Source organism: Symphalangus syndactylus, chromosome 13 (genome assembly GCF_028878055.3).
Source record: "Symphalangus syndactylus isolate Jambi chromosome 13, NHGRI_mSymSyn1-v2.1_pri, whole genome shotgun sequence".
Lineage (NCBI taxonomy): Eukaryota > Metazoa > Chordata > Mammalia > Primates > Hylobatidae > Symphalangus > Symphalangus syndactylus.
The window spans coordinates 29420603-29445232 of NC_072435.2; the positions used below are offsets into that span (position 1 = coordinate 29420603).

Sequence of the window (24630 nt, forward strand, 5' to 3'; positions counted from 1 at the left end):
GGACTTACAGGTCTCTGGGAGGAAGCGGTAGAGAACCTGATCCCTTGGTCTGAGAGTGGAGGGGGCTGGGCCAGGATTCCCGGGTCTGAGGAAGGAGGGGCTGGGACCCTGACTCCTGGGTCTGAGGGAGGAGGGGCCGGGAGGCTGGACTCCCGGGTCTGAGGGAGGAGGGGCTGGGAGGCTGGACTCTCGAGTCTGAGGGAGGAGGGGCTGGGGGCCTGGACTCCTGGGTCTGAGGGAGGAGGAACTGGGGCTCCTGGATTCCTGTGTCTCAGGGAGGAGGGACTGGGGCTCCTGGATTCCTGTGTTTCAGGGAGGAAGGACTGGGCCTCCTGGATTCCTGGGTCTGTGGGAGGAGAGGAGTGCCTGAGGGAGGAGGGGCTGGGGACAAACTTCCAGGTCTCTAGCCTTCCTGGCAACGCCCCCCGAGGCCGGACTTCCAAGATCCAGCTTCTATTGAGGATTTGATGCGACGGCCTCACGGGGCTTTGGAGGTGAAAGAGGCCCAGAGCAGAGAGGGAGAGAGAGACCGACGGACACGGGATGGCTACGGGAACGCGCTATGCCGGGAAGGTGGTGGTTGTGACCGGGGGCGGGCGCGGCATCGGAGCTGGGATCGTGCGCGCCTTCGGTGAGCCGGGTCTGACTGCTGGGAGCTGTGGAGTGTGAGAGAGGAAGGATGGGGGCGGGGCGATGGGGGCGGAAAATAGGGACTCCAGTACTGCAGCCAGGATTCTGATCTTATAAAAGCCAATTTGCAGGCTAAAGTAAGCGTGTGGCGCTGTAGGCTAGGGCTGAGTCTGGCAGGGTATCCGAAGGCAGTGGCCCGTTTCTCTGGGTCTGTTGGTGTAGCTGCAAAACCAGCGGTTTGGGGAATGGCTATATCAGTCGTGGAGTTTGCTCTGGAACCCACGAACGGGGGGTCAGGAGCCTCAGCAGAAACAAGGCAAGGAGAGTATGTGTCAAGGCGTCTGCCCTCTGTCCTATGGATGATCATGAGACTGGGGTCACGAGGGGAGAGGGAGATCGGCCCCAATCCAGGTGGCCACAAGAGGGCGGCAGAGGCTTTAATCAAGGTTGGGAGAGTAACCTGTTCCCTTCCTATTCTCAGTGGACAGCGGGGCCCGAGTGGTTATCTGCGACAAGGATGGTGAGTGACGGTCCCTCAGCCCTCACTCTGGCCCTTCCTCCCTCAGACCCAGGAGTCCGGGAGTCCCAGCCCCTCCTCCCTCAGACCCAGGAGTCCAGGAGCCCCAGCCCTTCCTCTCTCAGACCCAGGAGTCCAGGCCCCAGCACCTCCTCCCTTGGACCTAGGAATCCAGGACCCCAGCCCCTCCTCCCTTGGACCCAGGAGTCCAGACCCCCAGCCCCTCCTCCCTCAGATCCAAGAGTCCAGGCCCCCAGCCTCTCCTCCCTCAGACCCAAGAGTCCAGGACCCCAGCCCCTCCTCCCTCAGATCCAGGAATCTGCAGACCCCCAGCCCCTCCTTCCTCAGACCCAGGAGTCCAGGACCCCCAGCCCCTCCTTCCTCAGACCCAGGAGTCCAGGCTCCTGCACCTCCTCCCTCAGGCCCAGGAATCCAAGTTCCCAACCCCTCCTCCCTCAGACCCAGGGGTCCAGGCTCCCAGCCCCTCCTCCCTCAGATCGAGGAGTCCAGGCTCCCAGCCCCTCCTCCCTCAGACCCAGGGGTCCAGGCTCCCAGCCCCTCCTCCCTCAGACCCAATGGTCCAGGCTCCCAGCTCTTCTCTCCCTGCAGAGTCCCGGGGTCGGGCCCTGGAGCAGGAGCTCCCTGGAGCTGTCTTTATCCTCTGTGACGTGACTCAGGAAGATGATGTGAAGGTAAGCAGAGTTCCTGTTCCTACTCTCATCTCCGCTAATGACCAGTTCTTTGTTCTCCTCCAGCTATTTGCATATGCCTTTCCCTCTACTTTTCCTTCCTCTCCTGGCTCCACTGGACTCATCAAAGGTTTCCACCCAGTGTCACTCCACACACAAGGTCTTCCGTACTGATGAGCAGGTCACATGTTTCTTCTCTCCCACCTCTCCAAGGCTCTTAGCACATCTGACACATGGATGGAAAGGAATAAATCCCTCAAAGTGGGTCAACTGTAACTGATTTTTCTGTCTCTTTTTTTTTTTGGAAGTGTCACTGAGGCTGGAGTGCAGTGGTGTGATCTTGGCCCACTGCAACCTCCGCCTCCCAGGTTCAAGCCATTCTCCTACCTCAGCCTCCTGAGTAGCTAGGATTACAGGCGTGCGCCACCATGCCCAGCTAATTTTTTTTTTTTTTTTTTTTGAGACGGAGTTTCGCTCTTGTTGCCCAGGCTGGAGTGCAATGGTGCAATCTTGGCTCACCGCAGCCTCTGCCTCCCGGCTTCAAGTGATTCTCCCCTCTCAGCCTCCCAAGTAGCTGGGATTTCAGGCATGTGCCACCACATCTGGCTAATTTTGTGTTTTTAGTAGAGACGGTGTTTCTCTATGTTGGTCAGGGTGGTGTCGAACTCTTGACCTCAGGTGATCCGCCTGCCTTGGCCTCCCAAAGTGCTGGGATTACAAGCATGAGCCACCGCGCCCAGCTAATTTTTGTATTTTTCGTAGACACAGGGTTTCACCATGTTGGCCAGGCTGGTCTCGAACTCCTGACCTCAGGTGATCTGCCCACCTCAGCCTCCCAAAGTGTTGGGATTACAGGTGTGAGGCACTGCACGTGGCCTGTAACTGATTTTTTCTCCGTTATTTCTGGGTTCCTATTTCTTCCTTTTAATCAGTATCTCTCTGTTATCTGCCCCTCTTGGATAACTGTCCCCTACACTCTCTCTGAATCCTTGTCACCCCTCTGCCCCACCCCCTGACCCTGGGTGTGACGACTGCAGTGTGGCTCTGACCAGCCCCCTGTCTCCTTCCTGTCTCCTGCTTGCCTGCTGTGTCTGCTGATCCCGGCGTCCCCTCTTCCTCTAGCTCTTGTCCCCTGACCTGGGAGTTCAGCTTCCCCCTCCTGCCTTGCATTTGGGAGCCCTGTCTTCTTTATGGCTGGACACCCCATCTACTGCTCATTCAAAGGACATTTCCTGGGCTGGGTGTGGTGCCTGTAATCCCAGCACTTTGGGAAGCCGAGGCAGGCAGATCACAAGTTCAGGAGTTTGAGACCAGCCTGGCCAACATAGTGAGTCCCTGTCTCTACTAAAAAGTACAAAAATTAGCCCGGCATGGTGGCAGGCACCTGTAATCCCAGCTACTTGGGAGTCTGAAGTAGGAGAGTTGCTTGAACCCGGGAGGTGGAAGGTGCAGTGAGCCAAGATTGTGCCAATGCACTCCAGCCTGAATGACAAGAGGGAGACACCATCTCCAAAAAAAACAAACACAAAACAAAAAAAAACAAAGGACATTTCCTTCCTCTTCAGACCCTGATTTCTGAGACCATCCGCCGATTTGGCCGCCTGGATTGTGTTGTCAACAACGCTGGCCACCGTGAGTTGTGAGACCCCAGGGCCATTCTCCACCTCCTGCCCCCCAACTGTGTTTCCTGCACCTCAGTTTCCCCACTCCCTGTCCTTGATTCCCTCATCCTGCCTCATACCTCTTTCTGGCCACTTGGACAGGAGAGTAAAGCAATGGAAGCCCCCAGGCCTGGGCTGAAACTGTGGCCCTGTTCCATCCCTCCTGTGTGTCCCCAGGGCTGTGCCCTCACCTGGCCATGTCTCTGTTTTCTTTTTTTTTGAGACAGAGTCTCGCTCTGTGGCCCAGTCTGGAGTGCAGTGGTGTAATCTCGGCTCACTGCAAGCTCGGCCTCCAGGGTTCACACCATTCTCCTGCCTCAGCGTCCCGAGTAGTTGGGACTACAGGCGCCTGCCACCAAGCCCGTTTAATTTTTTCTATTTTTCAGTAGAGATGGGGTTTCACCATGTTAGCCAGGATGATCTCGATCTCCTGACCTCATGATCCGCCCGCCTCGGCCTCCCAAAGTGCTGGGATTACAGGCGTGAGCCACTGTGCCCGGCCTTCTCTTCTCTTCTCTTTTTTCTTTTCCTTCAGATACAGTCACGCTCTGTTGTCTAGGCTGGAGTGCAGTGGTGCAATCTCAGCTCACTGCAAGCTCTGCCTCTTGGGTTCAAGCGATTCTCCTGCCTCAGCCTCCCAAGTAGCTGGGATTACAGGCACCCACCAGCACACCAGGCTAATTTTTATATTTTTAGTAGAGATGGGGTTCATCATGTTAGCCAGGCTGATCTTGAACTCCTGACCTCAGATGATCTGCCCACCTTGGCCTCCCCAAGTGCTGGGATTACAGGTGTCAGCCACTGCACCTGGCCTTTTTTTTTTTTTTTTCTTCTGAGACAGGGTCTCAGTCTGTCATCCAGGCTGGAGTGCAGTGGCTCGATCTAAGCTCACTGCAACCTCCACCTCCCAGGTTCAAGCAATTCTCCTGCCTCAGCCTCCTGAGTAGCTGGGAATATAGGCACCCGCCACCACACCCAGCTAATTTTTGTATTTTTAGTAGAGACAGGGTTTCGCCCTGTCGGCCAGGTTGGTCTTGAACTCCTGACCTCATGATCCGCCCACCTCGGCCTCCCAAAGTGCTGGGATTACAGGCATGAGCCACTGTGTCTGGCCCCCATCACTTTTCCTCTCTCTCTCACCCCCCACTTTAGACCCACCCCCACAGAGGCCCGAGGAGACCTCTGCCCAGGGATTCCGCCAGCTGCTGGAGCTGAACTTGCTGGGGACGTACACCTTGACCAAGGTGAGGGCTGGCGACCCTGACGCCAGGCCCGAGCAGCCTCCTGATAGGTGGATTGTGTGATGCATTTTGTCTAAGAGCAAAATGTTTTCTGTTCTTCTTGTTTATTTGTTTGTTGGAGACAGGGTCTCTCTCTGTCGCCCAGGCTGGAGGACAGTGGTGCGATCTCGGCTCACTGCAATCTCCACCTCCCGGGTTCAAGCGATTCTCGTGCCTCAACCTCCTGAGTAGCTGGGATTACAGGTGCGGGCCACAAAACCCAGCTAAATTTCGTAATTTTTGGTAGCTATGCTTCTGACTGCAAGTGATCTGCCTGCCTTGGCCTTCCAAAGTGCTGGGATTACAGACTTGAGTCACCACACCTGGCCATCTATTTTCTGTTCTTTAATCTCCTTATTCCAAAAGGAAGATAAATGACTGCAAATCTCTACATCCAGCAAAAGCTACCTTTGTGGCTACATAGCCCAGTCTTAGGAAGCTTCTAGAACCTTCCAGACTGGTGGTGGTAGGAGGGGATGTTAAGAACATATTGGGGTCAGACACAGTGGCTCACACCTGTAATCCCAGTGCTTTGGGAGGTCCTTGTGGGAGGTTCACTTGAGGTCAGGAGTTCAAGACAGCTGGGGCAATACAGCGAAACCCCATCTCTACAATAAGTTTAAAAAATCAGTCAGGCGTGGTGGTGCCCTTGTAGTCCCAGCTACTCAGGTGGCTGAGGTGGGAGGATCGTTTGAGCCCAGGAAGTCAAGGCTGCCATGAGCTATGTTCACACCACTGCACTACAGCCTGGGCAACATTGCGAGACGCTGTCTCAAAAATAAATAAATAAATAAATAAATAGGCCAGGTCCGGTAGCTCACAGCTATAATCCCAGCACTTTGGGAGGCCGAGGCAAGAGGATCCCTTAAGCCCAGGAATTCAAGACTAGCCTGGGCAACATAGTGAAACCCTTGTCTCTACACAAAATACAGAAATTAGCTGAGCATGGTGGTGCACGTCAGGTACTTGGGAGGCTGAGGCGGGAGGATTGCTTTGTTGTAACCGAGCGAGTTATAGAGAAACGCCACACTCTGAGACGAATTCAGGAGTCCTTTATTAGCCAGCGACCGAGAGACGGCTAGCGCTCAAAATTCTCTCGGCCCTGAAGAAGGGGCTAGATTTTCTTTTATACTTTGGTTGAGAAAGGGGAGGTGGGAGTCTAGTTAAAACAATCTTACAGAAGTAAAGCAGGCAAAAAAAGTTAAAAAGTTAAATGGTTACAGGAAAGCAGAAAGTTCCAGGTGCAGGGGCTTTAAATACATCACAAGGTGATAGACGCTGGACATTGGGCGCTATCAACTGGACACAAACACGGGGGCTTAGGGTACTATTAATCGGGCGAATTCCTGGGAACTGGGGATATAACTTGCCACAGTATCTTATCAGTAATTGCATTCTTTGATGTGCTGAGAGTCAGCTTGCACAAGTTAAGTCCTTGAAGGAAGGGGGGTGGGTAAGGGGCTGCAAGTGAAGGAGCCAAGATGGAGTCTGTCTGGCTCTCTCAGGTAAGGGAGAGTCAATTCAGGTTAAAACAAGGTAGGGTATCACAGCTTGAGCCCAGGAGGCGGAGGTTGCAGTGAGCTGAGATCGTGCAACTGCACTCCAGCCTAGGTGACAGAGTGAGACCTTGTCTTAAAAAAAAAAATTCATTAATTTTTTTTTTTTTTTTTTTTTTTTTTTTTTTTGAGACGGAGTCTCGCTCTTTCACCCAGGCTGGGCTGGAGTGCAGTGGCGCGATCTCGGCTCACTGCAGGCTCCGCCCCCCGGGGTTCACGCCATTCTCCTGCCTCAGCCTCTCCGAGTAGCTGGGACTACAGGCGCCCGCCACCTCGCCCGGCTAATTTTTTTTTGTATTTTTAGTAGAGACGGGGTTTCACCGTGTTAGCCAGGATGGTCTCGATCTCCTGACCTCGTGATCTGCCCGCCTCGGCCTCCCAAAGTGCTGGGATTACAGGCGTGAGCCACCGCGCCCGGCAAATTCATTAATTTTTAAAAAGAGCATGGAGTCTGGGCATGGTGGCTCACACCTGTAATCCCAGCACTTTGGGAGGCCGAGGCAGGCGGATCACCTGAGGTCGGGAGTTTGAGACTAGCCTGACCAACATGGAGAAACCCTGTCTCTACTAAAAATACAAAATTAGCCAGGTACAGTGGCACATGCCTATATTCCCAGCTACTCAGGAGGCTGAGGCAGGAGAATCACTTGAACCCGGGAGGCAGAGGTTGCAGTGAGCTGAGATCGTGCCATTGCACTCTAGCCTGGGCAACAAGAGCGGAAAGTCCGTCTCACACACACACACACACACAAAAGCCAGGCCCGGTAGCTCATGCCTGTAATCCCAGCACTTTGGGAGGCCAAGGCGGACAGATCACTTGAGGTCAGGAGTTCGAGATTAGCCTGTCCAACATGGTGAAACCCCATCTCTACTAAAAATACAAAAATTATCTGTGCATGGTGACAGGTGCCTGTAATCCCAGCTACTCAAGAGGCTGAGGCGGTAGAATTGCTTGAATCTGGGAGGTGGAGGTTGCAGTGAGCCGAGATTGCACCATTGCACTCCAGCCTGGGTGACAGAGTGAAACTCTTTCTCAGAAAAAAAAAAAAAAAAAAAAAAAATTAGCTGAGTATGGTTGTGCTCCTATAATCCCAGCTACACGGGAGGCTGAGGTGAGAGGATTGCTTCAACCTGGGAGCTGGAGGTTGCAGTGAGCCGTGATTGTGCCACTGCACTCCAGCCTGGGCAACAGAGCGAGACCTTGTCTTAAACAAAAAGTGGGGGAGAGCTGGGGAGGGAATGAGAAAGAAAACAAACCTTTTTATCTGAGAAAGGAGAGCCCCTTTAGATGATCAGAATCAGTCCCAGAGGGCCTTTTTAACAACTTTTTAAAAAATTAATTTATTTTTTGAGACAGAGTCTCACTCTGTCACCCAGGCTGGAGTGCAGTGGCACAATCTCGGCTCGCTGCAACCTCTGCCTCCCAGGTTTAAGCAATTCTCTGCCTCAGCCTCCCAAGTGGCTGGGATTATAGGCACCCACCACCACGCCCGGCTAATTTTTTTGTATTTTTAGTAGAGACGAGGATTCACCATGTTGGCCAGGCTGGTCTTGAACTCCTGACCTCGTGATCCACCCACCTCAGCCTCCCAAAGTGCTGGGATTACAGGCATGAGCCAGTGTGCCTGGCCTTTTTATTTTTTAATAGAGATGGGGTTTCACTATGTTGTCCAGGCTGGTCTCAAACTCTTGGGCTCAAGTGATTCTCCCGCCTCAGCCTCTCAAATTCCTGGGATTACAGGTGTGAGCCACCAAACCTGGCTCAGAGGACTTTATAAAAATGTATTTTAATTACTTTTTGAGACAGGGACTCACTCTGTTGCCCAGGCTGGAGTACCATCATATCTCACAGCAGCCTCGAAACCCTGGGCTCAGGTGATCCTCTTGTATCAGCCTCCTGAGTAGCTGGGACCACAGGGGTGCACCACTATGACTGACTAATTTTTAACTTTTTTGTAGAGACAGGGTCTTTCTATGCTGCTCAGGCTGGTCTCGAACTCCTTGCCTCAAGCTGGGATTACAGGCATGAGCTACTGCACCCGTCTTTTTGAGGCCACTTGGTTTCCGGGCCCTAGACTACCTGATACCAAGTAGCTCTAAAGTGTCACACACTCTGTAGTACAACCATTTATAGGCAATCACTAATCAATGTGATGTCTGTAAACCAATGAAAATTCCTGATGAACAACTTTTGTAATCACCGCCTCTCTTGATTCGTCCTTTTTTCTTTAAAAAGTTGAGCCTTTGGCTGAGCGCAGCGCCTCATGCCTGTAATCCCAGCACTTTGGGAGGCTGAGGCGGGCGGATCACGAGGTCAGGAGATCGAGACCATCCTGGCTAACAAAGTGAAACCCCATCTCTACTGAAAAATACAAAAAATTAGCCGGGCGTGGTGGTGGGCGCCTGTAGTCCCAGCTACTTGGGAGGCTGAGGCAGGAGAATGGTGTGAACCCAGGAGGTGGAGCTTGCAGTGAGCCGAGATTGCATCACTGCACTCCAGCCTTGGGAACAGAGCAAGACTCCGCCACCTCAAAAAAAAAGTTGAGCCTTTTTTATTATTATTATAGAGTTGGGGTCTTGCTCTGTTGCCCAGGCTGGTCTGGAACTCCTGGCCTCAAGCCATCCTTCTACCTAGGCCTCCCAAAGTTCTGCGATTACAGACATGAGCCATTGTGCCTGGCCTGAGCCATTTTTTTTTTCTTTTGCTCTCTGGAGCACTCCCCAGTACAACCTGGAAGTGTGTCCCGGGTGGTAGGTTGAACCTGCTGCTCAGGACACACTCCTATATTAATAATCTCCTATATTAATAATCTCCTATATTAAAAAGGAAGAAGGTTCTCAGCCTGCTGCCCAGGACACACTCCTGTATTAAATAAATTCTTTGTTGGGCACAGTGGCTCACGCCTGTAATCCCAGCACTTCGGGAGGCTGAGGCAGGCGGATCACTTGAGGTCAGGAGTTTGGCCAACATGGTGAAACCCCATCTCTACTAAAAATACAAAAATTAGCCAGACGTTGTGGTGCACACTTGTAATTCCAGCACTCAGGAGGCTGAGGCAGGAGGATCACTTAAACCTGGGAGGTGGAGGTTCCAGCAAGCTGACATGGTGCCACTGCATTCCAGCCTGAGTGACAGAACAAGACTCTGTCTCAAAAAACAAAAATAAATAAATAAATAGGTAGATAAACTCAGTCCTATATTAAAAAGGAAGAAGGTCCTGAACCTGCAGCCCGGAATACACTCCTATATTAATAATCTCCTCTTATATAATCTCCTATATTAAAAAGGAAGGAGGCCGGGCGAGGTGGCTCACGCCTGTAATCCCAGTACTTTGGGAGGCCGAGGCGGGCAGATCATGAGGTCAGGAGATCGAGACCATCCTGGCTAACATGGTGAAACCCCATCTCTACTAAAAATACAAAAAATTAGCCAGGCACAGTGGCGGGCGCCTGTAGTCCCAGCTACTCGGGAGGCTGAGGCAGGAGAATGGCATGAACCCGGGAGGCAGAGGTTGCAGTGAGCCAAGATGGCACCACTGCACTCCAGCCTGGGCAACAGAGCGAGACTCTGTCTCAAAAAAAAAAAAAAAAAGTGGGGTTTTAGGTTTGTTTGTTCTCCCCACCTCCAGCAACTGAGCGACTGACTGGACAGAGCTGCCATTCACTGTGGCAGGAAAGCCTGGGGAGGGCGCTCTTGAGCGTGAACTGCCCGGTGGACATCCTGGTGGGAATGGGCATTGGGCATGAGATTGTGGAGGTGGGGCTCTGGAGAGATCAGCTTGGAGCTGACCAGTTTGAGGCTGGAGGAACTCAGGGGAGCAAGAGTAGGCAAAGAGGGGAGAGGCCTGGGGGCGGGCTCAGCGTCCAGGAAGCTTCAGGTGCTGACTCTGAGGTGGCATCCAAGATCCAGGTGAAATGTTCCCGGGAGGTTGAGCAATGCCCTGCTCAACCAGTGAACCCTGGCTCCTGTTCCAAATTTGTGTTGACTTTCTAGGGTTAACCCAACTCTAAAAACACCTCCACACATAAAACACACCTACACCTCAGCCCATGAAGAGTTAATATATGTATATCTTTTTTCTTTTCTTTTTCTTTTTTCTTTTTTTCTTTTTCTTTTTTTTTGAGACAGAATCTTGCTCCATCACCCAGGCTGGAGTGCAGTGGCACGATCTTGGCTCACTGCAACCTTGACTACCTGGGCTCAAGAAATTCTCCTGCCTCAGCCTCCCAAGGAGCTAAGACTACAGGTGCGCACCACCATGCCCAGCTGATTTTTGTATTTTTTGTAGAGTTGAGGGTCTTACTATGTTGTTCAGGCAGGTCTCAAACTCCTGAGCTATAGTAGTCTGCCTGCCTCGGCCACCCAAAGTGCTAGGATTACAGGTGTGAGCCACCGTGCCCGGCCTATGTTCTTTCATTCATTGCCAACATTTCACAAGACAGATATCACGTAAACCACCAAATTTCTTGTTTCTCTTAGAAAGTTGGTCAAGTGGCCGGGCGCGATGGCTCACGCCTGTAATCCCAGCACTTTGGGAGGCCGAGGCGGGCGGATCACGAGGTCAGGAGATTGAGACCATCCTGGCTAACATGGTGAAACCCCGTCTCTACTAAAAATACAAAAAAAAAAAAAATTATCCGGGCGCGGTGGCGGGCGCCTGTAGTCCCAGCTACTCAGGAGGCTGAGGCAGGAGAATGGCGTGAACTCAGGAGGCAGAGGTTGCAGTGAGCCGAGATAGTGCCACTGCAGTCTGGCCTGGGCGAAAGAGCGTCTCAAAAAAAAAAAAAAAGTTGGTCAAGTTGGGCCGGGCGCGGTGGCTCATGCCTGTAATCCCAGCACTTTGGGAGGCCAAGGCGGGTGGATCACAAGGTCAGGAGATCGAGACCATCCTGGCTAACAAGGTGAAACCCCGTTTCTACTAAAAATACAAAAAAAAAAAAAAAATTAGCCGGGCATGGTGGTGGGCGTCTGTAGTCCCAGCTTCTTGGGAGGCTGAGGCAGGAGAATGGTGTGAACCCAGGAGGCAGAGCTTGCAGTGAGCCGAGATCACGCCATTGCACTCCAGCCTGGGTGACACACAAGTTGGTCAACAGGACCTGTGGGGCAGGGAGGCAGAAATAACAAGTGGCTTGTTTGCCTAAATTCTCTGCCACTTCTTACCTGTAACGTCATGCAAGTTACTCAGCATTTCTGCTCCTCTGTTTTCTCACCTGTAAAATGGGGCCAATTGTGACAGAGTTGTTATGAGGATTTAATGAGATTAGATTAAATACCCATGGAACCCTTATCAATATTTATCATGCTGCAATCTCAGCACTTCAGGAGGCTGAGGTGGGAAAATCACTTGAGCTCAGGAGCTCGAGACCATCCTGGGCAACATAGCACCAGACCCCATCTCAACCAAAAATAAACAAAATTAGCCAGACAGAGTGGCACACATCTGTAGTCTCAGCTACTCAAGAGGCTGAGGAGGATCACTTGAGCCCAGGAGGTTGAGGCTGTAGTGAGCTATGATTGTGCCGCTGCACTCCAGCCTGGGCAACAGAGTAAGAACTTGTCTCAAACAAAACAAAGCAAGAACAACTTGCTTTACCCATTGCCTCCTGCCACCCCCACCACCCAGATCATACATTTTTTTTTTTTGCAATGGAGTCTCGCTCTGTCGCCCAGCCTGGAGTGCAGTGGCACCATCTCAGCTCATGGCAACCTCCACCTGCTGGGTTGAAGCGATTCTCCTGCCTCACCCTCCCAAGTAGCTGGGACTACAGGCACACGCCACCACACCTGGCTAATTTTTGTATTTTTAGTAGAGATGAGGTTTCATCATGTTGGCCAGGCTGGTCTGGAAGTCTTGACCTCAAGTGATCCGCCTGCCTCGGCCTCCCAAAGTGCTGGGAGGCGTAAGCCACCGCACCCAGCCCAGATCATACAATTTTATCAGTAGGAACTTCATACATACCATACCACCAGTGTATTAGAATGCCTTTTATTTTTATTTTGACATAACTTAAGACTTACAAAATATTCCTAGAACAGTACAGAGAATTCATGTATACTGAAACTCCCCACTGTTCTTTTCTTTTCTTTCTTTCTTTTTTTTTTTGTCTTTTTTTAGATAGAGTCTTGCTCTGTCGCCAGGCTGGTGTGCAGTGACACGATCTCAGCTCACTGCAATCTCTGCCTCCCGGGTTCAAGCTATTCTCCTGCCTCAGCCTCCGGAGTAGCTGGGATTACAGGCACGCACCACTACACCTGGCTAATTTTTTTTTAGTACAGACAGGGTTTCACCATGTTGGCCAGGATGATCTCGATCTCCTGACCTCGTGATCCACCTGCCTCAGTCTCCCAAAGTGCTGGGATTACAGGTGTGAGCCATTGCGCCTGGCCCTTTCGTTCTTTCTCTCCCTTCCTTCCTTCCTTCCTTCCTTCCTTCCTTCCTTCCTTCCTTCCTCCTTCCCTCCCTCCCTTCCTTTTTTCTTTCCTTCTTTCCTCCTTTCCTTGTCTTCCCAGCTGGTGAGCAGTGGTACCATCATAGCTCACTGCAGCCTTGAACTCTTGGGCTCAAGGGATCCTCCCGCCTCAGCCTCTCAGCCCTCCGAGTAGCTGGGACTACAGATACATGCCACAGCACTCGACTAATTTTTTTTTTTTTTAATTTCAGTAGAGAGGAGGTCTTGCTATGTTGCCCAGGCTGGTCTTGAACTCCTGAGTTCAAACTATCTTCCTGCCTTGGCCTCCTAAAGTGTTAGGATTACAAGTGTGAGCCACCATATCTGGCCTTCTTTCTTTTTTTCTTGACTTTTACTTGTGGTCCAGTGTTTGACATTTATATATTTATTTATTTATTTATTTGATGGAATCTCGCTGTGTTGCCCAGGCTGGAGTGCAATGGCATAATCTTGGCTCACTGCAACCTCTGCCTCCTGGGTTCAAGCCATTCTCCTGCCTCAGCCTACGAAGTAGCTGGACTACAGACATGTACCACCATGCCCGGCTAATTTTTGTATTTTTAGGAGAGACAGGGTTTCACCATGTTGGCCAGGCTGGTCTCGAACTCTTGACCTCAAGTGATCTGCCCGCCTCGGCCTCCCAAAGTGCTGGGATTACAGGCGTGACCCACCATGCCCGGCCTCAATGTTTAACATTTTTAAAAAAGAAAAATAGGCTGGGCGCAGTGGCTCATGCCTGTAATCCCAGCACTTTGGGAGGCCTAGGCAGGCGGATTGCCTGAGGTCAGGAGTTCAAGACCAGCCTGGCTAACATGGTGAAACCGGGTCTCTACTGAAAATACAAAAAAAATTAGCTGGGCAGGGTGGCACATACCTGTAATCCCAGCTACTCGGGAGGCTGAGGCAGGAGAATCACTTGGACCCAGGGAGGCGGAGGTTGCAGTGGGCTGAGATTGCGCCACTGTACTGCAGCCTGGGCGACAGAGCAAGACTCAATCTCAAAAAAAAAGAAAAGAAAAGAAAAGAAAAATATAGTAGTATAATAAATACCTATATGCCCATCATTTGTATTAGCATTTATTCACATTTTGTACATCATATATGTCTGTATATACATAAATGTATATATTTCTTTTTGTCAAAGTATTATAAAGTATATTACGACACCATGACAGTTCATTTCCAAACACGTTAGTAAGCATCTCCTAAAAATAAAGCCTTATTATTATTATTATCTTGAGATAGTGTCTTGCTCTGTCACCCAGGCTGGAGTGCAGTAAAATGATCATGGCTCACTGCAGTTCCAACTTCCTAGGCTCAAGTGATCCTCCTACCTCAGCCTCTCAGGTTGCTGGGACAACAGGCATGCACCACCACGCCCAGCCAATCTTTTATTTTTTTGTAGAGACAGAGTCTCACCATTTTGTCCAGGCTCAGGCCTTTTTTACATAACAAAAATACCATTATATCACCTAATACAATTAACAGAAATGTCTTAATACCATCCCATATTTAACTCTATTTAAATACACCCAGAAGTTCCCAGATGTTTTATTACAGCTGATTTGTTCACACCAGGATCCCGACAACATTTGCATATTGCCTTTGTTTTCCCTGAGGGCAAAGACTTTTGTCTGCTCATTCATGCACTTGTTGCAAAGAAATCTTGTGAACACTTGTGTCGCTGCCATTATCACCATCGTTATTTCCATCACCATCATTACCATTGTTACCACCCTCACCATCATTCTCACCGTCATCCTCACCATCACCATTTTCACCATCACCACCATCACCGTCAACACCATCTTCACCACCATCATTACCATCCCCAACCTCACCATCATCATCGCCACCATCATTACCACCATCATCACCATCAACACTGTCATTACCACAATCATCACCATCATCAACATCAGCATCACCATCATTGCCACCATCATCACCATCACCATCATTACCCCAATCATCATCACCATCACCACCATCATCATCATTACCACAATCATCACCATCACCATCCTTATCATCACCGTCATTACTACAATTTACCATCACTGTCATCACCCCATCATTACCACAATCATCACCATCACCATTGTCATTACCACAATCATCACCATCACCATTACCACCGTCATCACATCCTCATCATCACCACCATCACTGCAATTACCATCACCACCATCACTACAATTACCATCACCATCATCACCACCATCATTATCACAATCCTCACCATCACCATCATCACCATCCTCACCAATATCACCATTAACATAATCATCACCATCATCATCACCATTACCATAATCATCACCATCCTTACCACAATCGTAACTATCATTACCACCATCACCATCCTCACCAACATCACCATCATCATCACCATCATCATTACCAAAATCACCATCATCTTCACTATCACCATCATCATCATCATCACCACCATCATCAGCATCCTCACCATCCTCGTCATCATCCTCATCACCATCCTCACCATCACCATCCTTATCACTACCATTATCACCATCATACTCACCATCACCATCATGACCACCATCATCATCATCACCATCATCACCATCACCATCAAAATCCCATGGAAGCTCTCTTTTTCTCTTCTCTCTCAGCCATGTGACTTTGGAAGCTCTTCAAATGTTGATTCTGGGGTCCCTGCCCAGATCCCTTGAATCAGAATCTCCAGGTCTTTGGCCTTCCTGGTGGATTCTGATACAAGCCAAAGTTTTTGACTCCCTAGGCTAGGGAAAACAAGGGCAGGATTAAGGATATTTAGATAGTCAAAGAAATTATATTTTGGAGGCCGTAGGGATCCACAGAAGGTGTTGGGGCACAGGGGTTTCAGTTGTAGTCTCTCAGAGCTGGATTGCTTCTTAAAGATATATCCATTCTGAGGCCAGGCACGGTGGCTCATGCCTGTAATCCCAGCACTTTCGGAGGCCAAGGCGGGCGGATCACGAGGTCGAGAGATCAAGACCATCCTGGCTAACATGGTGAAACCCCGTCTCTACTAAAAATATAAAAAATTAGCCAGGTGTAGTGGTGGGCGCCTATAGTCCCAGCTACTCAGGAGGCTGAGGCAGGAGAATGGCGTGAACCTGGGAGGCAGAGCTTGCAGTGAGCCGAGATTGCGCCACTGCACTCCAGCCTGGGCGACAGAGCGAGACTCTGTCAAAAAAAAAAAAAAAAAAGACTCTCCATTCTGGCCGGGCGCTGTGGCTCATGCCTGTAATCCCAGCATTTTGGGAGGCCCAGACGGGCGGATCACAAGGGCAGGGGTTTGAGACCAGCCTGGCCAATATGGTGAAACCCTGTCTATACTTATTTAATTTATTTTTGTCTTTTTTTTTCTTACTTTTTGTGGAGAATGGGGTCTCGCTATATTGCTCAGGCAGGTCTCGAACTCCTGGGCTCAAGCTATCCTCCCGCCCCTGCCTCCCTGAGAGCTGGGATTATAGGTGTGAGCCACCGTGCCTGGCCGAAACCCTGTCTCTACTAAAAAACTACAAAAATTAGCTGAGTGTGGTGGTAGTCCCAGCTACTTGGGAGGCTGAGGCAGGAGAATTGCTTGAACCCAGGAGGCGGAGGTAGCAGTGAGCCAAGATTGCGCCACTGCACTCCAGCCTGGGCAAGACAGAGTGAGACTCCATCTCAAAAAAAAAAAAAAAAACTATCCAAATCTATCCGTTAAGTCATCTATTTAGTCAAGTACTGACCAAGCCAGGCAACGTTCTTTTTTTTTTTTTTTTTTTTTTTTTTGGAGAGGGAGTCTCGCTCTTTCGCCCAGGCTAGAGTGCAGAGTGCAGTGGTGCAATCTCGGCTCATTGCAACCTCCACCTCCCAGGTTCAAGCAATTCTCATGTCTCAGCCTCCTAAGTAGCTGGGATTACAGGTATGTGCCACCACGCCTGGCTAATGTATTTTTAGCAGAGACAGGGTTTCTTTTTTTTTTTTTTTTTTTTTTTTGAGAGGAGTCTTGCTCTGTCGCCCAGGCTGGAGTGCAGTGGCATGATCTTGGCTCATGCAACCTCCGCCTCCCGGGTTCAAGCGATTCTCCTGTCTCAACCTCCCGAGTAGCTGGGATTACAGGCACGCGCCACCAGGCCCAACTATCAGGGTTTCACCATATTGGTCAGGCCGGTCTCAAACTCTTGACCTTAGGTGATCCACCTGCCTTGGCCTCCCAAAATGCTGGGATTATAGGCAGGAACCACTGCACTCAGCCTCAGGCAACGTTCTTTCTCGGTTTGTTTTGTTTTTTGTTAGAGATTGGGTCTTGCTGTGTTGCCCATGCTGGAGTGCCATGGTGTGATCATAGTTCACCGAAGCCCTGACCTCGCAGGCTCAAGTAATCCTCCCACCTCGGCCTCCCGAAAACCTGGGACCACAAATGCGCACCACTATGCCTGGCGAATTTTTGTATTTTTGTTGAGATGGCTGCAGGGGAGTCTCACCATGTTGTCCAGACTGGTCTCAAACTCCTTGGGCTCAAGTGATCCTCCCACTTCAGCCTCCCCAGATGCTGGGATTACAGGCATGAGCCACTGCACCTGGCCCGGGCAGTGTTATAGCTGCTGGAGATACAGCAGGGAGCCAGGTCCATGTGGGCTCTGTCCTTGGGGAGTTTACAGTCCTGGGCAGCCAGATGTTCCTAAACAGAGACATGAGTTCAGAAGAGTGTGTTTTGCTTTACGAGGGGGATGGGTGTGGTTCTGGGAGAGTGTGACCTGGAAGCTGGCCCGTTCAGGGAATGTAGCCAAACTTCCTGGAAGTAATGAAATCTGAGCAGCATTAACCAGTGGAGGAGGTGGAGAAAGAGATGGCAGGGCGAGGGCCTGGCAGCGAGACAGGGTTTGGTGCTGCTGCCAGCTGGGCCCAGTGAGAGAAGGGGATGTTGCAGGAAGAGATTGGGGTGAGAACCAGATCAGGCAGGGCCTTGAAGGCCCTTCTGAATCATCTGGTCTTTATATCAAGAGCAATAGGGAGCTATGGAAGGTATTTGAGCAAGGGAGTGATGTGATCCTGTTAATATTATTAACAGATAATAGGCTCTGGCTCCTGTAGGTATGAGGGACAAATCTGAGGGCTAAGCGTGAGAGTGGGACAACCAGTATTAGGAGTTGATTGCATTTGAGCCGGGCATGGTGGCTCACGCCTGTAATCCCAGCACTTTGGGAGGCCAAGGTGGGCAGGTCGCCTGAGATCAGGAGTTCGAGACCAGTCTGGCCAACATGGAGAAACCCTGTTGCTACTAAAAATACAAAAATTAGCCAAGCGTGGTGGTGGACACCTGTAATCCCAGCTACAAGGGAGGCTGAGGCAGGAGAATTGCTTGAACCTGGGAGGCGGAGGTTGCAGTGAGCCAAGATTGTGCCACTACACTCAAGCCTGGGTGACAGAGCAATACTCCGTCTCTAAAACAAATAAACAAAAAAAAAGAGTTGATTGCATTTGTCCAAGGGAGAAGTGGGGGCCTTCAAGGCCTCGTGATCTGGCCCCTGTTCTCTGACCTCACCTCTGGCCACACTGGCCTCATTGCTCCCAAACACAACAAGCCTGCTCCTGTCTCAGAACCTTGGCACTTAAGAACTGGGGTCTCAGTATGTTGCCCAGGCTGGCCTTGAACTTCTGGGCTGAAGTGATCCTCCCACCTTGGTCTCCCAAAGCACTGACATTACAGGTACCCACCACTGCACCTGGCCCCGAGCGGGTCCTTGATATAGAGCAGGTGCTTAGCGACCTTGAGGGGTGCGGGGAGAAGGACACTCAGGGAGTGTGGGACAAATATTTACTGAGCTCCAGCTGTGTGCCTCATGCTGGGGTGAGGGTGGCAAGATCTGTGTCTCAGCCCTGGTGAGACTCACGTTTGCAGGGTCAGGTGGGGGAGGAGATTAAACAGCAGGGCAGGTGCACAGACTGAGAGAGAAATGGAGCGAGGCGGGTTTGGTGGGCACTGGGAGGGAGGGAGGGAGGGTGTCACGGCTGGTGGGAGTGAGAGAAGGTGAGGATGAGAGGTTCCCTGAGGAGGAGGCCAGAGGCTGGTCAATGCCCACATCATTCATGTTCATATTAGAGCATGGTTTCTCTTTTTCTTTTTCTTTGTTTCCTTTTGTTGTTTTTTTTTATTTGAGACAGTCTTTATCTGCTGCCCAGGCTGGAGTGCAGTGGTGCAATTGCGGCTTACTGCAGCCTCTGCCTCCCGGGATCCAGACATTCTCCTGCCTCAGCCTCCTGAGTAGCTGGGATTACAGGCACGCACCACCACACCGGCCAATTTTTGTATTTTTAGTAGAGATGGGGTTTTGCCACGTTGACCAGTCTGCTCTCAAACTCCTGACCTCAGGTGACTGCCCGCCTCAGCCTCCCAAAGTTCTAGGATTACAGGTGTGAGCCACTGTGCCTGGCCTAAAGTTCTTAATACTTAGAATTGTGAGAAATTGTTGTTTGTTTATGGGTTTGGGCCTCAGTCTGTCCAGCAGCAAACACTGGCTCTGTCAGGTGTCACGTGATGCCCTGCGGGCGTCAATCATCCCTCCATTCCTCAGTCTCCTCGCTTGTGAAATGGGACTCTCAGCTGTACCTCCTCCGTGTAGGTACAGGAGAATGTTAGAGGGATGAAATGAGCTAATCCATGTAAATTGCTGAGGACAGGGCTGGACACATACCAGGTCCTCCATTCATTCATTAATTCACTCATTCATTCATTCAAAGGATATTTATGAAGCATGTGCTATGTGCCAGGCACCTTCAGTGCTGGGGAAGAAACAAAATAAGACATCTTGACCATCCCTCATAGGTTTCTGCATGCTGGTGGGAGAGACAGAACATGAACAAACAAGTAAAATATATATGGCCTGTCAGAAGGGAGTGTGTGACACAGAGAAAAGACATCTGAAAGAGGGAAGGGGACCCAGGGGTGTGGGAACTGCAGTTTTATTTTATTATTTTATTTTTTGGGGCCAGGCGCGGTGGCTCACGCCTGTAATCCCAGCACTTTGGGAGGCCGAAGCAGGCAGATTACTTGAGCTCAGGAATTCAAGACCAGCCTGGCTAACACGGTGAAACCCTATCTCTACTAAAAATACAAAAATTGCCGGGCGCGGTGGCTCACGCTTGTAATCCCAGCACTTTGGGAGGCCGAGGCGGGCGGATCACGAGGTCAGGAGATCGAGACCACGGTGAAACCCCGTCTCTACTAAAAAATACAAAAAATTAGCCGGGCGTGGTGGCGGGCGCCTGTAGTCCCAGCTACTCGGAGAGGCTGAGGCAGGAGAATGGCGTGAACCCGGGAGGCGGAGCTTGCAGTGAGCCGAGACTGTGCCACTGCACTCCAGCCTGGGCGACAGAGCGAGACTCCGTCTCAAAAAAAAAAAAAAAAAAAAAAAAACAAAAATTAGTAGTCCCAGCTACTCGAGAGACTGAGGCAGGAGAATGGCTTGAACCTGGGAGGAGGAGGTTGCAGTGAGCCAAGAAGACATCACTGCACTCCAGCCTGGGCAACAGAGTGAGACTCTGTCTCAAAAAACAAAACAAAACAAAAAATTTTTTTTGTTGTTAAAAAAAATAAAGACAGGCCAGGCACGGTGGCTCACGCCTGGAATCCCAGCACTTTGGGAGGCTGAGCCAGGCAGATCATGTGAGATCAGGAGTTCGAGACCAGCCTGGCTAATATAGTGAAACCCTGTCTCCACTAAAAAAAAAGAAAAAAAAAAAAACTATCCTGGTGTGGGGGCACATGCCTGTAGTCCCAGCTACTCGGGAGGCCGAGGCAGGAGAATCTCTGGAACCTGGGAAGCGGAGGTTGCAATGAGCTGAGATCGCACCACTGCATTCCAGCCTAGACAATAGAGTGATACTCAGAAGAAAGAAAGAAAGAAGAAAAAAAGAAAGAAGAAGGAAGGAAGGAAGGAAGGAAGGAAGGAAGGAAGGAAGGAAGGAAGGAGAAAAAGGAAAGAACGAAGGAAAGAAAGAAAGAAGAAAGACAAGGTCTTGCTAAGTTGCCCAGGCTGGTCTCAAACACCTGGGTTCAAGCAATCCTCCCTCCTCAGCTTTCCAAAGTGCAAGGATTATAGGTGTGAGCTAGTGATGCTGGCTTGCAGCTTTAAACAGTATAGCCAGGGAAGGCCTCACTGAGGAGGTGACCTCGGATCAGGGTTTGAGGGAGCTGAGGGAGTGTTTAGCCAGGGCAGTCTCTGTTTAGCATTGCCACTGTGAACTGAAAATATCATGTCCCCAGAAACCCTTCAGTCCTGGGCAAACTGGGATGGCTAGCCACCCTAGGAGTGGGTCATGTGGCTCTCTTAGGAAAAGGCACTCCAGGCAGAGGGAACAGCAAGTTCGAAGTCCCTGAGGTTGGAACACGCAGGGTGTGTCGAAGATACAGCACAGAAAAGGGTGGAGGTCGTTTTGGAGGGGAGCAGAAATGGCTTGAAAGAGTCGGTGGGGGGAACCGGGCAGGGAGCTCATTTAGATTCGCACTCGGAGAGCCCGCTAGGGGTGCCACCTTGTACCAATCAGTCTTAAGTGGCAGGAACAGGCCTTGCCTGGCTAACTCAGCTTTCTAAGGCAAGCGAGATCAAAGATAGAATTTGAATTTATCCAAGGTCATGTGTAGTCAACGAACACACACACACACACACACACACAGAGAGAGAGAGAGAGAGAGAGAGTATTTAGGGACTTCCCAGGTGGCCAGGGAGTTGAATTGCAGGAGAGAGGGTGGCAGGAGACTGCATTTCATTTTTTTTTTTTTTTTTTTTTTGAGACAGAGTCTCGCTCTGTTGCCCAGGCTGGAGTGCAGTAGTGCGATCTTGGCTCACTGCAAGCTCTGCCTCCTGGGTTCAAGCAGTTCTCCTGCCTCGGCCTCCCAAGTAGCTGAGATTACAGGAATACACCACCATGCCTGGCTAATTTTGTATTTTTAGTAGAGATAGGGTTTCATCATGTTGGCCAGGCTGTTCTCAAAATTCTGACCTCAGATGATCCGCCCGCCTCAGCCTCCCAAAGTGCTGGGATTACAGGTGTGAGACACTGTGCCTGGTGTAGAGTGCCTTTCATGAAGGCCTCATAGAAACATCTTCCCCTCTATGGATAAAAGAACTTCCTGGCTGGGTGTGATGCCTCACGCCTGTAATCCCAACACTTTGAGTGGCCGAGCGGGGAGGATTGCTTGAGCCCAGGAGTTCGAGGCTGCAGTGAGCTACGATCGTGCCACTGCAGTCCAGCCTGGGCCACAGAGACTTCACCGGAAAATAACTTCATCCCATATTTGAAAAATATGCAGCCTTCTGGATCTCTCGTCCACTTTCCTGTCTTGATATGGACAGGAATTTGAGTAACATACAAAGACCAAGGGAGAAGGGAACAGAGATAGAGACAAAGACAGAGAGAGTCAGAGACCCAGGAGAAGAGAGAGAAATCCCTTCCCGCCAAGGAGAGACTCCTTGAGTGCTGAGACCCAGTGACCCCAGGGCAAACCAGAGAGGGTGTTATGTTAGATGCTGTCTCTAGCAGTCACTGAGATCAACTAGGAACACGCCAGGAGATGGCCATCATCCCAGACGTCAGGATGGCTGTGGCTGAGTTTCAGTGGTCTGGGAAGATGCAGGGCTTGTGTAGCTTACTTGGCCTCTCATCTCCCTAGCTCGCCCTCCCCCACCTGCGGAAGAGTCAAGGGAATGTCATCAACATCTCCAGCCTGGTGGGGGCAATCGGCCAGGTCCAGGCAGTTCCCTATGTGGCCACCAAGGTATAGCAGCCCCTACCCCTTCCTTCCCTCCCTACTCCTTCCCATGGGCCTTGGCTTTGAGTCCAGACACCTTAGGAGCCAGACCTAGCAAGATGTTGGCCCTAGAGAGTCTCACACCCAACTCCCAGATTTAGCACCCAGGCATAACTGCCTGTGACAGATTTCTATTTTTTCTTTTTTTTTTTTTAAGACGGAGTCTCGCTCTGTCACCAGGATGGAGTGCAGTGGTGCGATCTCAGCTCACTGCAACCTCTGCCTCCCGGGTTCAGTTCTCAGCTCACTGCAACCTCTGCCTCCTGATTCTGCTGACTCAGCCTCCCGAGTAGCTGAGACTACAGGCGCGCACCACTGTGCCCAGATAATTTTTTTGGTATTTTTTAGTAGAGACAGGGTTTCACCATGTTAGCCAGGATGGTCTTGATCTTCTGACCTCATGATCCTCCCACCTCGGCCTCCCAAAGTGCTGGGATTACAGGCATGAGCCACTGCACCCAGCAGATTTCTGTTTTTTCTTTTCTTTCTTTCTTTTTTTATTTATTTATTTTTTTGAGATGGAGTTTTGCTCTTTTTGCCCAGGTTGGAGTGCAATGGCGCGATCTTGGCTCACTGCAACCTCCACCTCCAGGGTTCAAGTGATTCTCCTGCCTCAGCCTTCCAAGTAGCTGAGATTACAGGTGGCTGCCACCATGCTCAGCTAGTTTTTTGTATTTTTTAGTAGAGACGAGGTTTCACCATGTTGGTCAGGCTGGTCTCGAACTCCCAACCTCAGGTGATCCACCCGCCTCGGCCTCCCAAAGTGCTGGGATTACAGGCATGAGCCACTGCGCCCAGCTAACTTTTTTTTTTTCTTTTTGGCTAACTTTCTTTTTTTTTTTTTTCTTTTCTTTTTTTTAGATAGGGTCTCACTCTGTCACCCAGGTTGTAGTGCGGTGGCATGATCTCAGCTCACTGCAACCTCTGCCTCATGGGTTCAAGCGATTTTCATGCCTCAGCCTCCCCAGTAACTGGGATTACAGGTGTGCACCACCATGTCCGGTTAATTTTTGTATTTTTAGTAGAGATGGGGTTTTGCTATGTTGGCCAGGCTGGTCTCGAACTCCTGGCCTCAAGTGATCCACCCATCCCGGCCTCCCAAAGTGCTGGGATTACAGGTGTGAGCCACCGCACCTGGCCTTCCTGTGACAGATTTCTATGCCAAGTTTCTCCCAAGAAACCAAGCTTGGTGCCTCTGTAGGCAGCCTTCAAGGAGGGCATGACTTCCCCATTCTGATGACCCCCTGGCTGGCAGGAGACAATGGATGGCAGGGACCCCATGTCCCGGGGACTGAACTTTCTTCCCTGCTCCGTTTTCTGCAGGGGGCAGTAACGGCCATGACCAAAGCCTTGGCCCTGGATGAAAGTCCATATGGTGTCCGAGTCAACTGGTGAGCTGCTCTGAGCAGGCGGAGAGCCTCCTGGGGGACCTGGGGTGACTGGGAGTGATCCCAAGTGATTCGAGACAGATTTCTTTGATCCCCTCTCTCCCTTCCCCTAGTATCTCCCCAGGAAACATCTGGACCCCACTGTGGGAGGAGCTGGCAGCCTTAACGCCAGACCCTAGGGCCACAATCCGAGAGGGCATGCTGGCCCAGGTAGGAGTGGGGTTCAGATCCAGGTGGTAGAAGGTGGCTTGGGGGTGGGGGCATGGCGATCAAGTGGGGCTCCTCTTGACCTCCTTCCTCCCTCTTTTCTCCCCAGCCACTGGGCCGCATGGGCCAGCCCGCTGAGGTCGGGGCCGCGGCAGTGTTCCTGGCCTCGGAAGCCAACTTCTGCACGGGCATTGAACTGCTCGTGACGGGGGGTGCAGAGCTGGGGTACGGGCGCAAGGCCAGTCAGAGCAACCCCGTGGACGCCCCCGATATCCCTTCCTGATTTCTCTCATTTCTACTTGGGGCCCCCTTCCTAGGACTCTCCCACCCCAAACTCCAACCTGTATCAGATGCAGCCCCCAAGCCCTTAGACTCTAAACCCACTTAGCAAGGTGCCAGGTCACCCTGCAGTTTCCCATAAAAGCGATTTGCAGCCAGAAGGAGGAG

General features: G+C 50.9%; 1 protein-coding gene across 2 annotated transcripts; it reads left to right on the top strand.

Annotated features, from left to right (window-relative positions):
* HSD17B14 (hydroxysteroid 17-beta dehydrogenase 14) lies at positions 1 to 24623 on the top strand. 2 transcript variants are annotated; one of them, XM_055235897.2, is made up of 9 exons: positions 1 to 631; positions 1112 to 1150; positions 1757 to 1839; positions 3402 to 3468; positions 4650 to 4741; positions 22451 to 22555; positions 23912 to 23979; positions 24090 to 24186; positions 24293 to 24623. In XM_055235897.2, the coding sequence occupies exons 1-9, from the start codon at positions 544 to 546 to the stop codon at positions 24464 to 24466; spliced, it is 813 nt and encodes a 270-aa protein (XP_055091872.1). In that variant the 5' UTR covers positions 1 to 543; the 3' UTR covers positions 24467 to 24623. The 2 variants fall into 2 exon arrangements, with proteins under 2 accessions (XP_055091872.1, XP_063472016.1); XM_063615946.1 differs by lacking the exons at positions 3402 to 3468; positions 4650 to 4741 and having other exon boundaries at positions 182 to 631.
* Positions 24624 to 24630: the final 7 nt, after the last annotated feature.